Below are 16,984 nucleotides of genomic sequence, written 5' to 3'. Positions count from 1 at the left end.
TTTGGTTTGGTCTAATCTGTCAGTCCGTCCAACGATCAGCCTCTTGTCTTCGTAGTTTAGCCGTTTTTCACCGGTTTGCAGAGCCATGTTTACATTTCAGCCTCTCTGAAATGTAAACATAAACACAGATACACAAAGCGAAGCGAACGCGCCGCGGAGCGTCATGGCGCTGATAATGCCAAAACATTTTTTTTTATGGAAAATGAAACGCGGGTCAGATTTAATTGTTTGCCGTCGCGTCGCCTCTTGAACAGGCCCAGTCTAAACTGTAAGTAAATGCGTCTCATGTGCATCTGGAGCTGTATCTCGTCACCCACACACTCTGCGCTCACGTAGGCCTGATGTGACTGCTGCTCCTCACCGGCTCAGGGCGGCTGGTTTTCATTTTATTTTCACCTGTGGCTGGTCTTCTTTAAGACTTTTGTTAGTTTTTTCGTTGAGACACTTGTTTGGGTTTATTATTAGTTCATTTTCTGGTTAAATTTTATTTACTTAAAGGCTTTTTTTTTTTTTTTGGCAGTGATGACGGTGAGGAACTCAAACCCGCGGTGTGCGTCACGTGACCGCGGTGTGACGGTTATCCGGTTACCGCCCCAGGCCTGTCCTGAGCTCAGACAAGCATCAGAGTTAGGCCTGAGCTCAGACCAGGGTAAGAGTTAGGCCTGAGCTCAGACAAGCATCAGAGTTAGGCCTGAGCTCAGACCAGGGTAAGAGTTAGGCCTGAGCTCAGACCATCGTCAGAATTAGGCCTGAGCTCAGACCAGCATCAGAGTTAGGCCTGAGCTCAGACCAGGGTAAGAGTTAGGCCTGAGCTCAGACCATCGTCAGAATTAGGCCTGAGCTCAGACCAGCATCAGAGTTAGGCCTGAGCTCAGACAAGCATCAGAGTTAGGCCTGAGCTCAGACCAGGGTAAGAGTTAGGCCTGAGCTCAGACAAGCATCAGAGTTAGGCCTGAGCTCAGACAAGCATCAGAGTTAGGCCTGAGCTCAGACCAGGGTAAGAGTTAGGCCTGAGCTCAGACCATCGTCAGAATTAGGCCTGAGCTCAGACCAGCATCAGAGTTAGGCCTGAGCTCAGACCATCGTCAGAGTTAGGCCTGAGCTCAGACAAGCATCAGAGTTAGGCCTGAGCTCAGACAAGCATCAGAGTTAGGCCTGAGCTCAGACCAGGGTAAGAGTTAGGCCTGAGCTCAGACAAGCATCAGAGTTAGGCCTGAGCTCAGACCATCGTCAGAGTTAGGCCTGAGCTCAGACCAGCATCAGAGTTAGGTCTGAGCTCAGACAAGCATCAGAGTTAGGCCTGAGCTCAGACCAGGGTAGGAGTTAGGCCTGAGCTCAGACAAGCATCAGAGTTAGGTCTGAGCTCAGACCAGGGTAAGAGTTAGGCCTGAGCTCAGACCAGCGTGAGAGTTAGGCCTGAGCTCAGACAAGCATCAGAGTTAGGCCTGAGCTCAGACCAGGGTAAGAGTTAGGCCTGAGCTCAGACCAGCGTGAGAGTTAGGCCTGAGCTCAGACCAGGGTAAGAGTTAGGCCTGAGCTCAGACCAGCGTGAGAGTTAGGCCTGAGCTCAGACCAGGGTAAGAGTTAGGCCTGAGCTCAGACCATCGTCAGAGTTAGGCCTGAGCTCAGACCAGCATCAGAGTTAGGTCTGAGCTCAGACAAGCATCAGAGTTAGGCCTGAGCTCAGACCAGGGTAGGAGTTAGGCCTGAGCTCAGACAAGCATCAGAGTTAGGTCTGAGCTCAGACCAGGGTAAGAGTTAGGCCTGAGCTCAGACCAGCGTGAGAGTTAGGCCTGAGCTCAGACCAGGGTAAGAGTTAGGCCTGAGCTCAGACAAGCATCAGAGTTAGGCCTGAGCTCAGACAAGCATCAGAGTTAGGTCTGAGCTCAGACCAGGGTAAGAGTTAGGCCTGAGCTCAGACCAGCGTGAGAGTTAGGCCTGAGCTCAGACAAGCATCAGAGTTAGGCCTGAGCTCAGACCAGGGTAAGAGTTAGGCCTGAGCTCAGACCAGCGTGAGAGTTAGGCCTGAGCTCAGACCAGGGTAAGAGTTAGGCCTGAGCTCAGACCAGCGTGAGAGTTAGGCCTGAGCTCAGACAAGCATCAGAGTTAGGCCTGAGCTCAGACCAGCGTGAGAGTTAGGCCTGAGCTCAGACAAGCATCAGAGTTAGGCCTGAGCTCAGACCAGGGTAAGAGTTAGGCCTGAGCTCTGACCAGCGTGAGAGTTAGGCCTGAGCTCAGACAAGCATCAGAGTTAGGCCTGAGCTCAGACAAGCATCAGAGTTAGGTCTGAGCTCAGACCAGCGTCAGAGTTAGGCCTGAGCTCAGACCAGCATCAGAGTTAGGCCTGAGCTCAGACAAGCATCAGAGTTAGGCGTGAGCTCAGACAAGCATCAGAGTTAGGCCTGACTTATCGCTGAGGTGCTTTAAAGCTGTTAAGATAACGCATCTGAATAACTCGATGTGTTTTGTTTTTCTGTTTTTCGCTTCAGGCTTCGAGAGAGTGAAGGAGGACCTCTTACCACTGCCTTTGAAAGAAGACGCCCACTCCATTTCCAAAAGCAAGGTGAGCAAACACACACATGTATTTATCTGTCAATCATCAGCGTCGGTGTCGTAATCCTCTGTGTTTTGATGAGATCTCGTACAGACCTCTCTCTCCCTCTGCCGGCTTCAGACATGACTCATCCTCAGATCCACAGTAAACAGCTCCCGCTCCCTAAAGTGGGCTGCTTAATAATCTTCTGGTCAACATTCATTTGACGGCAGTGCAGAACAGGCTTTCTCATCCCGCTTTGGTGCTGATGTATCTATAACAGAGGAGGTGGGACGACCCCGGGGCAGCTGTGGCACAGAACTCACTTTCCCCCAAATGCAGTAAAACATAACCCACTTTCTCTGCTCGCTGAACTTATGTTAAACCTAAACTGTCTCGTGAGGGTTGGTGTTTTTATTCCTCCTCTTATTGTGTCAGGCTGTGTCCTGGAGCTGCCTCACCTCACTTGTCACCGGGCTTATTAAATCTGTGACCTGGTGTTTACCGAGTGTTTGGAAATGCACCCTGACAGCTGAAATATACTTTCCCTCCTGCAAAACTGTGCAATGTGCAAACTTGATATTCCAGACACATTTCATACACTAAATATTTCAGAGCTGGAGGAACAAACTCCGCCTGCAGTGATTATTCTGAACCCCTGATGTGATGGATAAACTAATCATAGTTCTACATTTTTCCTTTCAGTCGGAGACAAAGTTGTACAACGGCTCAGACAAAGATGTGCCGACGTCCGGAGGAAAACTCACCAAGAAGGAGTCCCTCAAGGTAAGCAGAGATGATGCACTATTAGCATTACTATTAGCACTACTATTTGCATTACTATTAGCATATGTAGCACACACAAATACAGTCAAAAAGGTCCATATGAATGTTTTGACCAGTGGGCGAGGAAAGCCTCATGGCGGGAGCTGATATTGCTGTAATACCTCCCCCTGTGTAGTTTCTGTACCTTCCGACACTGCTTTAAAGCCTGACTTCAAAGAGTTTATAATTTTCTAAAGAATTGCTGTGATCTATGTGACAAAGGGCCATGTGTCATATTTTTAACCGTGCTGGTTTTTGTACATCAGCAATAAAGAGTTGAACCTAAAGGCTTCTTCATCCTCCACAAGACGCGAGAACTTTGTTCTTGAGGCAAAAAGAACGAGAACAAAGTTGGTCTGGGCTCTGACATTTCATACTCCACAAGACGTGTTGCTGCCGAACTGCCACGCCCCCTTTTTCCGCAGCCAAAACAAACAAGGAATGACCAAAATAAAACGAGCTATTTGAGTTCAAACTATTATAAAATGTATCAGTCACGGTATTGCAAACGGTATTGAAGATTGACTTCATGTTTAGCCACATCTCGCGCTGCTATATTACGTTAGAAAACGTTAACGTTGAAAGTTAACCTCCGTGTCACTCGGTAAAACCATGTTGTTTGACGTCTGTGTAGCTTCAGTACAAGTTTTGTCCATCCAAGAACCTTCACTGAACATGTTGGTGACGTTTCCCGGTGTTTGATGAAAGGGTCTAACGTTTACAAGCCTGGTCTCCCTCTGTCCACGAGCCTGAACCACTTTTTTCTTCATCACTCGTCTCTTTCACGCAGGTAGCATCAGGCTCTTCTGTTTCCTCTTCGTCCTCGCCCAAAACGTCCGTGTGTTTCTCTCCAGGACTTTGTTGCCGTGTGCGTGTCCTTGTCCTTCAGCGAAGTATTTTACTGCCGCGAACGGTGCCGCAAAACTATCCATGTCGTCCCCGTTTTTCCGCACCGGTGTTAGGACGTAAACATTGGATTCTCACTTCTCACTTCCGCCAAAATAACCCCGCCCACTAAAAATCCAGCCAATCACAGCCAGAGTTCTCGCAGCCTTGCAGAAATAGTTCTGCTGGGTCGAAGTGTCAGCAAGACCTGCCGAACAGGAGCTGCGAGAACAAAATGACGTCATTTTGTTCTCGCAGCTTTGAGTGCGAGAACAAAGTTCTTGCGCCTTGTGGAGCATGAGTAGGCCTTTACACCAAGAGCTGCAAGAACAAAATGGATTCAGTTAAGATGTTTCCATGGTTACAAGGCAAAAATGACTTCATCTTGTTGTTGTGGCTCTTGGTGAAAGAACAAAGTTCTTGTGTCTTATGAAGTATGAATGTGTCTTAAATCTATGATTGACGGGCTCTGGAGCGCTGTGAAGGCTCCGCCCGAAATGTGTGTGTTAGTGTGTGTGTTTGAGAGGAGGCGAGCTCTTCGTGCTCGTTTTGTGCTATAAATTATAACAGCCCTTTTGCACAGCTCCACATTAATACATACAATGTTTCTGAACAGTTGTTTTCCATTGCATCTTTTGTAAATCCAACTACATTTACGACTCTAACTCTTAATCTAACAGTCGCTGGATTTAGCTGCTGTTAGTGAGAGAAATGTTTGTTTGCTCAGTAATCCATCTGCTAAAGGTCAGCTGTCAAAGCCTTCACAGTAAACAACATGTCATTGATTTGTGTTCACTGAGAATGCCACAACTCATGTTCACGTGCAGCACAGTGTTCCTCAGGGCTGTCGTGGTCCTCATGGAGCTGTTCATCATTCATCGTTTCAGGTGCAGAAGAAGAACTACAGGGAGGAGAAGAAGAGGGCGACTAAAGAGCTGCTGAGCACCATCACTGACCCCTCTGTCATCGTCATGGCCGACTGGCTCAAGGTGCTCACACATGCTGTACAGAGAACATGCGGGGCTAATATCTAGTAGAATGTTTATGTATTATTGAGGTACCGGTATCGTAAAGTGTAGGGCTGCAGCAAAGCACTGACTGGACTGGGGACAGGTCCATATATTCATCTGTACCTCTGCCCCCGTCTGCAGATCCGCGGTACTCTGAAGAGCTGGACCAAGCTGTGGTGCGTGCTGAAGCCCGGGGTGCTGCTCATCTACAAGACCAATAAGAACGGGCAGTGGGTGGGCACGGTGCTGCTGAACGCCTGCGAGCTCATCGAGAGGCCCTCCAAGAAGGACGGCTTCTGCTTCAAACTCTTCCACCCGCTGGAGCAGAGCATCTGGGCCGTCAAGGTCACACAGACTCAGTTATAATATGTATAGTATGTACATGGGAATCACAATGAGCAGGGTGTGCTTCTGTTACGCTGGTATAGGAACAATAATGGCCTTTCATGAGATTACTCACGGCGAGACACTGCAGGTGAAGAAGAATAAATGTAGAGATTTCAATTTGAAACTTTTGCTGAACATTATGGATATAAATATGAGAAACAATTTGTGCATAAAAATCGTCAAAATTGCTTTTTCAGCAACGAGAAAAACTTAAAAATCGTCCAAGTCCACGACTGGAATAAAGTTTGGAGTCTGTAGGAGCTTCGGTAACACTTTACATTACGGGCCGGTAAATCCATGGTACTTACAGTGGTAATTACTAGTAATGACAGTGGTACTTATTGGGGTACTTACAGTGATAATTACAGTGGTACTTCTTGGTACTTATTGTGGTACATAAAGTGTACATACTAGCATTTACAGTGGTAATTCTAGGTTCTTATTGTGGTACTAAAAGTGATAATTACTTGTAATTAGGGTTAGGGGTTAAGATTAGGGTTAGAGAGACACAGAGTTACCACAGTATCTCTCGTTACTAAGAGATACAGTGGAAATGCTCTTATTAATGAAGGTTGTACTTATATTTACTTTAGTACTTTAATTGATAGTTTCTACTAGTTTCAGTGATACATCTGTACTTATTGGTAATTCAAGGATACTACAGCAGCAATTCATAGGTAGTAAATGTGGTACTTCTACAAACAGACGTCATATCTAGGATTTTGTGACAATAAAACAACATAAAACAGGTACAAGTACAACCTTCATTACTAAGAGTTACCACTGTATCTAGAACTACATACCTTGTAATTCTCACTATAGTATCCTTTAAGTACCGCAATAAGTACCTAGAAGTACCACGGACACGGTGGCGCAGCGGTTAGTGCTCGTGCCTCACAGCTCGAAGGTCCCGGGTTCGATTCCCACCTGTGGAGTTTGCATGTTCTCCCCGTGGTAAGTTATAAAAAACATGTGCAATAGGTGAATCCTCCAGCCAGGTGTTTCTGACCACCTGCTGGCAACTCACCGCTCCTACAGGTCGGCCCATGCGATACTGAGGATGGGTCAAATGCAGAGAACTCATTTCTCTACAGAGATTTAGATTTAGATTTAGATTATTACTAGTATTTACCACTGTAAGTACCACCATAAGTACCACTGTAAGTACCACCTAAGTACCACTGCAAGTATCACCATAAGTACCACTGTAAGTACCACCTAAGTACCACTGCAAGTATCACCATAAGTACCACTGTAAGTACCACCATAAGTACCACTGTAAGTACCACAATAAATACCTAGAATTACCACTGTATCACTGTAAGTACCACCGTATGTACCACAATAAGTATCTAGAAGTACCTCTGTAAGTACTTAAGGACTGTAAGGACTTGTTGCCGGAGCTTTGTCGTTGCATGAGTGGAACAAAAACATAATTTAGAGAAAACCAGCACTAAAGTTTTCTCTTTCTTGACTCAATAGTCACTAGGTGGCAGCATTAGGCAGCACAACTAAGGTTTTAACACCAGACATTCTCAAGGCTTTGCTGCAGCTGTTCCCATTGAAAAACCCAAATGACATCTATAGACGTCATTGGCAGTCAACGTTCGGATTTCCAATGAGTTAAGGGGGAAACAACTAAACATCTCCCACACTGTGATCCCTGCACTATGAATGCTGTAAGAATGCTCTCCCGCTCTCTGCACTAATCATTCAAAAAGGACACGCTCTGTTGTGAACTCCACCAATTAAGGGTCAAGGAGGATGAACCGTGAAAGCTTTTCTGTCCAGAAATATCCTCCACGAACATCAGGAAAGTCACGAACAGATGTTAGGAGCCCTATTAAGATGCATTAACTGATTAAGCCCACGATGAAGATGAATCAATTAACTGATTAACCATGAACATCCTTCCTGCGCTCTGAGAAACTTCATATTAACGGTGAATAAATCTACATTGAAAGCACCGGGTTACGGCGGGCGGGAAGAGGTCAGTGTTTGGTGACACAGCTGGTCATTATCCCGGCCTGTTTGTGCATTTAAAAGCTTTTTTTTGTTCGCCGAGTGTTGAACAACAGCTCTCTCTCTGCTTTCATAACCGCTCCAGTTATTGTGGGGGAAAATAACATGTTTGTAATAAACCTTTGAGTCATCGGAAGTGCAGAGAATAGTGCGCTCTCTGGAAAAGTGCAGAACAAAATAATAATGTAAGATTATGGCTATTATGCCACAAAACAAAATAAATGATTTGCTGCCTTGAGAGAAAATGGCTTTATCTTGTTTTTTTTAGTTACAGGTGCATTATGGAACTTTTAATATTCCATTTAAAAGTTGCATACCGCGCCTTTAAGCCCTGGTTGGGTGTTTGTTTAGTCCTGGCTAATTGCTGTCCCAGATTGCTCCCCTGTGATGACTCAGTGACTTGTTTTTCCAGGGCCCTAAAGGAGAGGCGGTGGGCTCCATCACGCAGCCGTTGCCCAGCAGCCACCTCATCTTCAGAGCCGCCTCGGAGTCGGACGGTAAGAGGCGGCGACGAGAGGCGGCCACTCCCTCAGAGGGAGGAGCATGAGTGTATTGTCCTTATCGCCCTGTTTGTGCAGCGATAAGTCAGTACAGAAGTGATAATGACAGGCCTGAGTGTCTGTTGCACCAGTCCACAGAGGGAGGGAGAGGGGGGAGGAGGGAGGGAGGGAGGAGAGAGGAGAGAGAGGGGGAGGAGAGAGGAGGAGAGAGAGGGGGAGGAGAGAGGAGGATGGAGGGAGGGAGAGGGGGAGGAGAGAGGAGGAGGGAGATGGGGAGAAGAGAGGACGATGGAGGGGGAGAGGGGGAGGAGAGAGGAGGATGGAGGGAGGGAAAGGGGGAGGAGAGAGGAGGATGGAGGGAGGGAGAGGGGGAGAAGAGAGGAGGATGGAGAAGGGGAGAAGAGAGGAGGATGGAGAGGGGGAGGAGAGAGGAGGATGGAGAGGGGGAGAAGAGAGGAGGATGGAGGGGGAGAGGGGGAGAAGAGAGGAGGATGGAGAGGGGGAGAAGAGAGGAGGAGGGAGGGGGGAGAAGAGAGGAGGATGGAGGGGGGAGAAGAGAGGAGGATGGAGGGGGAGAAGAGAGGAGGATGGAGGGGGAGAAGAGAGGAGGATGGAGGGGGAGAAGAGAGGAGGATGGAGGGGGGAGAAGAGAGGAGGATGGAGGGGGAGAAGAGAGGAGGATGGAGGGGGGAGAAGAGAGGAGGATGGAGGGGGGAGAAGAGAGGAGGATGGAGGGGGAGAAGAGAGGAGGATGGAGGGGAGAGGGGGAGAAGAGAGGAGGATGGAGGGGGGAGAAGAGAGGAGGATGGAGGGGAGAGGGGGAGAAGAGAGGAGGATGGAGGGGGAGAGGGGGAGAAGAGAGGAGGATGGAGGGGGAGAGGGGGAGGAGAGAGGAGGATGGAGGGGGAGAGGGGGAGGAGAGAGGAGGATGGAGGGAGGGAGGGGGAGAAGAGTGGACGATGGAGGGAGGAGGATGGAGGGAGGTAGAGGGGGAGAAGGGGAGAAAGGTAAAGGAAGGACACAAGTGTGGCAATAAGGCAGTGAAGAAAGAGTGTATGGTCGACTTGGTTCTCACCGCCTTAATAACTCAACTTTCACCGATTAAATCTAAGTGAATATACACATGTCAATTTGAAGGGAAGAACCTGGAGAATTTGCTTTTTTTTAACCTAGACCTTCGAGACCCGGCCACTGTTAGAGACCCGGCCGCTAATGGAATACAGGCCAGTATTAGAGAATTTACGGTAATCAAAGCCGGATCAGAAACTATGATAGAAATATCTAAAGTTGCCTCAGAGAATATGTTTGTGTTTGTGTTTATGAAATGCTCTTGAAGAATAACTGATCAGATCACTTCATATGAGCTGTAAATGTGAAATATCCTGCCCCGAGGATTGTCAAAAAGCCAGTGATCCTTGTTAAATATTTTTCCATTAGTTTATTAATAGACATAATTGATTTCACAATGTAAATAAGAGGACCAGAGAAGCCACCTTTAAAGCAAAACTATGTAACATGTTTCCCTTAATAAATCCTTTCCGTAGTCCCTGTGGGGGTGATACAAGTGTTAATGGGATGACTGGAGGGTCTTTCATCTCCCCCTGGTGTCTCTGGCCAGAAAACCACAATTGCAACTTCACTGCCACCGGACCGGAGTCATCAATACACACTAATGGAATCACGAAGAAGAAGCTAACAGGCTAACGGGCAAAGCTAACTGCGGGCTAGCACCACTTAAACAGTATTTACAGCCAAGTTCGAGTAAAAAAAAAGATCTCCATTGTGTAATTGGATAAACAATATCCCTCTGTCCCTTTGTCTGTTCTTTCAGCGTAGGATTTACTCTCACGGACAATTCATGAGTAAAAAACACAACATGGTAAACACCTGCAGTGGCGCTTATGGCCTCTAGGGGCATGACTTACTTAAAAAAGTCTCTTAATATCAGTAAGTATCGGAGATTGGCAGATACTCAAACCCTAGTATCGGTATCGGTGCAAAACATAGCTTAAATTAGGGCAAATACAATGTAAGTACTCAGAGTTTGCCGTCAGTTTGCTCCAGTGGCTACAGTTCGGGGAGTAAAGCCATTTTGAAGTGTCTCCATGAGAAAAGCATCATTATTATTTCAAACTCCGCGTGACAGCCCCGACCACACGCTTTGTTGAACAGTCAGCTGTGATGGCCGTGCTGAGCGTTTCTTCTGACAGAGCTTCCTGCTGGGAGGCTGGTTTAGGGATTGTTTTAATTGGAAACACTGCAGAGCTGTCCAGCACTGGATGTAATGAGACCGAGACGCCTTGGTCTGGGCTTCAGCTGACCACCACTGTGACCACCACTGTGACCACCACTGTGACCACCACTGTGACCACCACCGCGACCACCACTGTGACCACCACCGCGACCACCACTGTGACCACCACCGTGACCACCACCGTGACCACCACCGCGACCACCACCGTGACCACCACCGCGACCACCACTGTGACCACCACCGTGACCACCACCGTGACCACCACCGCGACCACCACCGTGACCACCACCGCGACCACCACCGTGACCACCACCGTAACTCCAAGAAATCCATCCATGGAGCAAGATTTTTACACTGACATTAAGAAAAGAGACATCAACAACAATCTTATTTCATTAAATTAAGTTGACTAACTACTGAATATAGTATTGATTATTTAGGCGATTAGGTTTACAAAATGCAATAAAGAGCATCCAAACAAGAACTGTATTTGTGGAGTGGTCAATGGCCAGTTTTCTCCTTTAAAGGGACTATACAGAGTTTAAGAATGTTAAAATTAATTCTTTTCCTCCTCCTACATGTTCCAGGCCCGAACTGTTCACCACCACTGCCTCTAAAATCCTCCAGTCACTCTAAAACCGGTTCCTTCGGGTCCAAATTGCCGTCCTGCACGAGCTTTATATTGAAGGTGCAGTTACAGGTATGACCTGAGGTGGCAGTAGTGAGTATAAAATGGCCAACTTGCATCTAGCCCCTTTAACAAAGACCAAACACAACCTTCACAATGGTTATTTTTTTACTTTTATCGACCGCCACAGTTTTTCCAAAAATCAGTTCAGTGTCGCGGTGGACCATTGTCTTTCACACGGATTTTAATTCACAAAAATGTACATGTTTGGTGTCCACGTGTAGCACGAAAGGTGACCCAGATGACGCTGTAATCCAAATATGGTCATTTCCTTTCTGGGAGACAGTCCTTCACATGCTTTAGAACCTGTTTTCTCAATTTAGTTTATTCTTCTTAACCCCCACCTAGGGCTGCTCGATTATTGAAAAAATAATAATCACGATTATTCTTGTCATAATTGAAATCACGATTATTCAAACGATTATTTGTTGCCTTTAAAAAAAAACATCAAAAAAGACAAAAATCCATCAAATAATGACAAAAATCCATAAAAAAAAGACAAAAATCCATAAAAAAAGACAAAAATCCATAAAAAAAAGACAAAAATCCATAAAAAAAGACAAAAATCCATTTAAAAAAAAGTGACAAAAATCCAGCAGAAAAAAGACAAAAATCCAAAAATTAAAAATTTGAAAAAAAAACATTGAAAAAAAAAATATTGAAAAATTGAAAAAAAAAATTATAATCGATTTTTTGCGATTATGCTAATTTTGTAATCATTTACTGTTGTAATCAAAATCGTAATCGAATTTCGATTAATTGCACAGCCCTACCCCCACCATTACCGAGCACATTTTCTCTAGTTCGGCATCACCCAAATCTACCGCCTGATTTGAAAGCTAAGACCTACATAAAGATTTTCCCTCACGTTGATGCCGCGTTATCGCCACTTTTTCATCCTATTTTTGAAGCTTTTTGGTTGCGCTTCTGTCACTTTGTTGTTGGGAGAAAAAGTGGGTTTTTAAAAGACTAAATATCTTTGTGTTGATTTGCATGGCTCTGGTTGTGCTCCTCAGGCCGCTGCTGGATGGACGCTCTGGAGCTGGCCCTGAAGTGCTCCGGGCTGTTAAAGAGGACCATGATCAAAGAGGAGACCACTGTGGCCACTGGAGGAGAGCACTCCATCAACTTCTACAGCCTCCTGCGAGCGCACAACATGCAGGGCTTCCAGTCAGTACCTCATCCATTTTGTTTGTAGTGTCTTTGTTCTTTTCGCCCACAATCAGTCACAATCTCACTGTTGTCCTGAATCTGTGAGACGTTTCTGTGACGGCCCTGCAATGTCTCCAACAGGGACGTATGGAGTCTCTTTCTCTCATATTCATATCAGAAATGAACAGCTAAGTTTCAGATTAATGTCTCTAAATTATTCAGTTTCCCTTCACTCACCTGTAACGTCTCATTTGGAGCCTGTTCACCTTAACCAAGCACATTTTCTTTAGTTCAGCTTTACCCAAACCCAAAAGCTCCTGGACTGGAGTTTACAGCCCATTGGCCAGAGTGAATTTTTGTTGAATTTTTGTCACATTTTTGTTGAATTTTTGTCACATTTTTGTTGAATTTTTGTCACATTTTTGTTGAATTTTTGTCACATTTTTGTCGAATTTTTGTTGAATTTTTGTTGAATTTTTGTCACATTTTTGCTGAATTTTTGTTGAATTTTTGTCACATTTTTGTCACATTTTTGTCACATTTTTGTTCAGTTTTTGTCACATTTTTGTTGCGATTACATCCTTGTTTTCTTCTCATTTTTGTGGCTGTTTTGGTGTTTTTTCCCAAGAAGCCTTTTGATTAGGGTAAAGCCAAACTGGAGAAAATGGGATCCGTTCAGGTGGGAGTTAAGAGGTTAAGCCACAACAGGACCACATGTTTTAGTTGTAGTTTTACACTTATAATCGCTAGTTTTAGTTTAATCTTATTTCTCTTCTTCTTCCTCCAGATGATGTCACTGATGATGTCAGCAGCGAAAGGGTCTGTGGGTTTAGCTGATGAGCTAGCTTTTGTTTACCTTCAAAAAGCTGCTTCTTCAGGACCATTTTGGACTCTCAAAGTAATTAAATCCAAACCTCGACAAAAACACGGCAAAGACAGAAACCACAAATACAGTTCGCGGGAGGTCGGTTCCTGTTGCCATGACGACTCAGGCGCATTATGCAAAGTTTCATGTGCAGAACAGTTGATATTAATGCGTGTGTTACCTCGGTGATCCGGCTGGCCCCTTAGAAGCTCCAGGATCAGTAGGTTCACTTCCACGGTCTCATCAGCTGCATTTCTCTCGCCCAGGTTCAACGACAGCGACCACCTGAAAGACCCGGACCTGTACTCGGACAAGTCGGATCGGGAGCAGGATCACGAAGAGTCGGACGCCGAGGGTTTGGAGAAGAGCGAGGAGAGCGACAGCGACACGTCGGAGCGGCAGGACGACTCCTACATCGACCTGGACCCCAACGAAAACCTGCGGGAGACGCCCTACATGGAGCAGTCCCACGAGGAGCTGGGAGAGGTGGGGTCATGTCAGCTCTTGTTTCAGCTTCAGTTCCACAAACATCTCTCTGTTCATGAACGGAATGATTGGTCTTCATCACGCTCCTCAGTTGTTGTTGTGGTGGAGACAGATGGAGCAGCAGTGGCCGCGCCGCGAGAAACCGTCACTATTTTTCACAAACAAGAACAATATTTTGACAGCTCGACAATTAGCCGCCCACTGGAGCCCAGAATACATTCTCGTTTACAGCGATACGCCAAACATTAATGAGAACATGTCAAAGTGTCTCGAAAGGCATTTGCATAGAAACATTACGCAGCTTTAGACTTCGAAAACCTGGTCATATGGTTTTAATATTAATCCGACCTCACGATATTATGTGTTTTTCATCATGTTTCCTAAATAATGTGTAACTAAAATGCAGTTTATGTAGATTCTATTTTGTGGCTCAAAACAACACATCTTAGTTATTAGTATGAAATATTTAGAAGTGATGCAAAACGATGGTGATGGTGCAGTGTTTCCCCTGGGTTTACTGGTTTGGCGGGGGGTCTGGTTACACGTGCACACGTGCGGTCCGTGCACGCTGCCGGATAAAATAAAGTGTTTTTAGCAGTTAGTTATTTGTAACAATTTATTGTTTGAATTTATATATGATACATATTAATTCAGTTCAAGTTACTGTAAAGCAGTTTGATGATGTAGGAAACAATACTATATAGGGCTGCTCGATTATTGAAAAAATGATAATCACATTATTAAGCTACATCATTATTTTTGTCATAATTGAAATCACGATTATTCAAACGATTATGTGTTCCCTATAAAAGTCTTTATTTTATTTCTATATTTATTAATAAAAAAAACTGCTGAATAGTTTCTGTTTTCTGAACAGTTATAAAAGTACAAATGATTTCAAGTTTGCCTCGATTAAGGAGAGGTCTCTGTTTCACACCTGCCCCCTGCTGGCCAGCCCTCACACCTGCACAAGTAAACTGAGCAGCGCTGTTTGTTTTTATGTCAGACAAAAGCCTGAGCCGTGGCACATGAAATGCGAAGGGGAAGTTATCCCAGCGCCATGAAATATGCAAGTCTGCTTTGCAAAAAAAAATAATAATTGCACAGCCCTAATACTATGTTTTAGAAAGTCTGAGAATGTAGTAGGGTTGGGCGATGTCCCCTTAATTGGCCGTTGACGATGTTTACAGTGAACCATCGTGATGGACGATGATATCGTCCATTTTTCATTAGAAGCATTTTTTGAAAGACATTTACATAGCCTATATATATGCTGCATATTACTATTTATGTTGAATGTGAGATTGCAGGATAAATGGATCTAAACTAAACATGATTTGAACAGAGTCATGGAACACAACTTTTGCAAAAGAAATGTGTTAAAACTCGTGCGTAAAGTCTGAGAGGAGAACGACTCATTCAGGGCGTGAACTCCTCAATACCAGTGCTCTTATCACATTATACTAAATCGGAGCTTATTATTTGCATTTGCTCAATTTTAATGTAATGTTTAAGAAACAGTGGGTGAACGGGACAATATGTACACGTTTGCGTCGTAGCTACGTTTTTGAAGCTGCTCCACGCGCCGCCCGGTCCGTGAGCTCGTAACCTCGTAACTCCTGCACCGCCTCTTTCTCTCCTCTCTCGGTCCTTCGTTAGAATATTCCAAACCCATGCGTGCCCATGCTAGCTCCGATGTAAGAGCCATCCCGTCATTTTAAAACAGTTTAAGTTTCCGTACGCAGCAAAGCAAAGCATAACCACGCGCTGTTAAACTCTGAGCTGCAGAGAGAGAGAGAGAGAGAGAGAGAGAGAGAGAGAGAGAGAGAGAGAGAGAGAGAGAGAGAGAGAGAGAGAGCTCCGCGCGTCAGAAACAGAGCAGCTGCGTCTTTACTTCAATAATTACGGCTAACACATCATGGCTTCTGGCAGGCTACAGAAACTAGCGTGCATATTAGTTATATCCGTGATTGAATTTACAGTGCAATCCCTGCACAGTTTGAAGGTTTACAAGGCCTACAGAAGACCAGTGCGTGTTTCTGACAGGAGGGGGCGAATAGAATGTAATATACTATTATTATTTAAGCCTAATGGAGGCGACCATTAGAAACAGCTTCACCTAAACAGTTTAGGCTAAACTCAACTGTTGCGGTTAGTTTGGGTTGGATTTTCTTATTTACAAAGTTCCAAATGGATTTAATGTTTATTTTATTGTTGTCTAATCACTCTTGTTAAACTTACTCGCTGTTTAGAGGCAGCTCCTGTCTCTGCTCCTGTTTCTCCCATCTTTTCTGGCGCTGGCACCTCAGCACGCCCGCATGGCCCGGGTCACTGAGCACAAAACACGGACTGGATCCGTGAAAAACTCGAACTGGATTAAACTCTTATGAGTAACTCATAAAACAAAAACCGGGATGGATTAACGGGACGGATTCCGGTGATTAGCGCTGCATGTTAAAAGCCTCTTGTCCTGACAGGGTGGGGGGCGCTCATGGCGGGGAGGCCCGGGAAACACTGTGATGAATGGACTTTAAAAACATGTCATGAGGCCGATGTAATAGAGCGTGTTGAGAATGACATAGTCTGATTATGCAGAGTTACTGGAAACACTTTATAATAACTACACTTTACATCTTAAAGGAACAGGCCACCATACTGTATAAAATCGGTGGCCTGTTCCTTTAAGGCGGGGGTTAGTTTTCATTAAAAGACTCTCCTTACAACAAGTCAGCAAGAACTCACAAACAAAGGTCAGACCCTTCGTAAGATTTCCTGTGGTTAAATATCTCCACCTTTGTGTCGCAGGCGGGGGAGGCGTCCCAAACGGAGACCGTGTCCGAGGAGAACAAGTCCCTGATCTGGACGTTGTTGAAGCAGGTTCGCCCCGGGATGGACCTGTCCAAAGTGGTGCTGCCCACCTTCATCCTGGAGCCGCGGTCTTTCCTGGACAAACTCTCCGACTACTATTACCACGCCGACTTCCTGTCAGAGTAAGGACTGACCGTTCCTGATCCGCACTCAGCCATTTCAGATCTTGTTTTCGTTTCCGCTTTGATCACTGAAGCCCCTCCTGTTAGTGCCCGTGTCAGGCCGAGACCCTCCAGGCCGAGTAGTCTCAGAAACTGCTACTGTTTAAAGTCATTATTATTTAATGAAGCTAATATATAACATTTGTTCTGACATTTGTTGAAAAACGCCACATCAAATCCCATCAATAACACTGGCTAATTTAAAATCAAGTGGAGGAGTTCACGTATCTCGAGCTCTTGTTCTCAATCAGCCGTGGCAATGTTGCAAACACTATTTGTTATCCTCAACCTGTGAGACGTTTCTGTGACGTCACTGCAATGTCTCTTAGACCTGTCGGCTCAAAGAGT

At 45.4% G+C, this 16,984-nt stretch overlaps 1 protein-coding gene across 4 annotated transcripts in view; it reads left to right on the top strand.

Annotated features, from left to right (window-relative positions):
* Positions 1–16,984, top strand: part of osbpl8 (oxysterol binding protein-like 8) — a 150,063-nt gene that overhangs the window by 111,325 nt on the left and 21,754 nt on the right. For all 4 annotated transcript variants that reach the window (XM_079582847.1, XM_079582848.1, XM_079582846.1 and 1 more), the window contains 8 exons: positions 2,490–2,563; positions 3,239–3,319; positions 5,131–5,232; positions 5,395–5,598; positions 8,075–8,159; positions 12,121–12,274; positions 13,388–13,607; positions 16,413–16,597. In XM_079582847.1, the coding sequence (XP_079438973.1) occupies positions 2,490–2,563; positions 3,239–3,319; positions 5,131–5,232; positions 5,395–5,598; positions 8,075–8,159; positions 12,121–12,274; positions 13,388–13,607; positions 16,413–16,597 (1,105 nt within the window). The remainder of the gene's footprint in view (positions 1–2,489; positions 2,564–3,238; positions 3,320–5,130; positions 5,233–5,394; positions 5,599–8,074; positions 8,160–12,120; positions 12,275–13,387; positions 13,608–16,412; positions 16,598–16,984) is intronic.

Source organism: Gobius niger (genome assembly GCF_951799975.1).
Source record: "Gobius niger genome assembly, chromosome: 2".
NCBI classification, from domain to species: domain Eukaryota; kingdom Metazoa; phylum Chordata; class Actinopteri; order Gobiiformes; family Gobiidae; genus Gobius; species Gobius niger.
The sequence above is the reverse complement of the archived record's forward strand: the minus strand, read 5'-3'. Positions and strand labels throughout refer to the sequence as shown.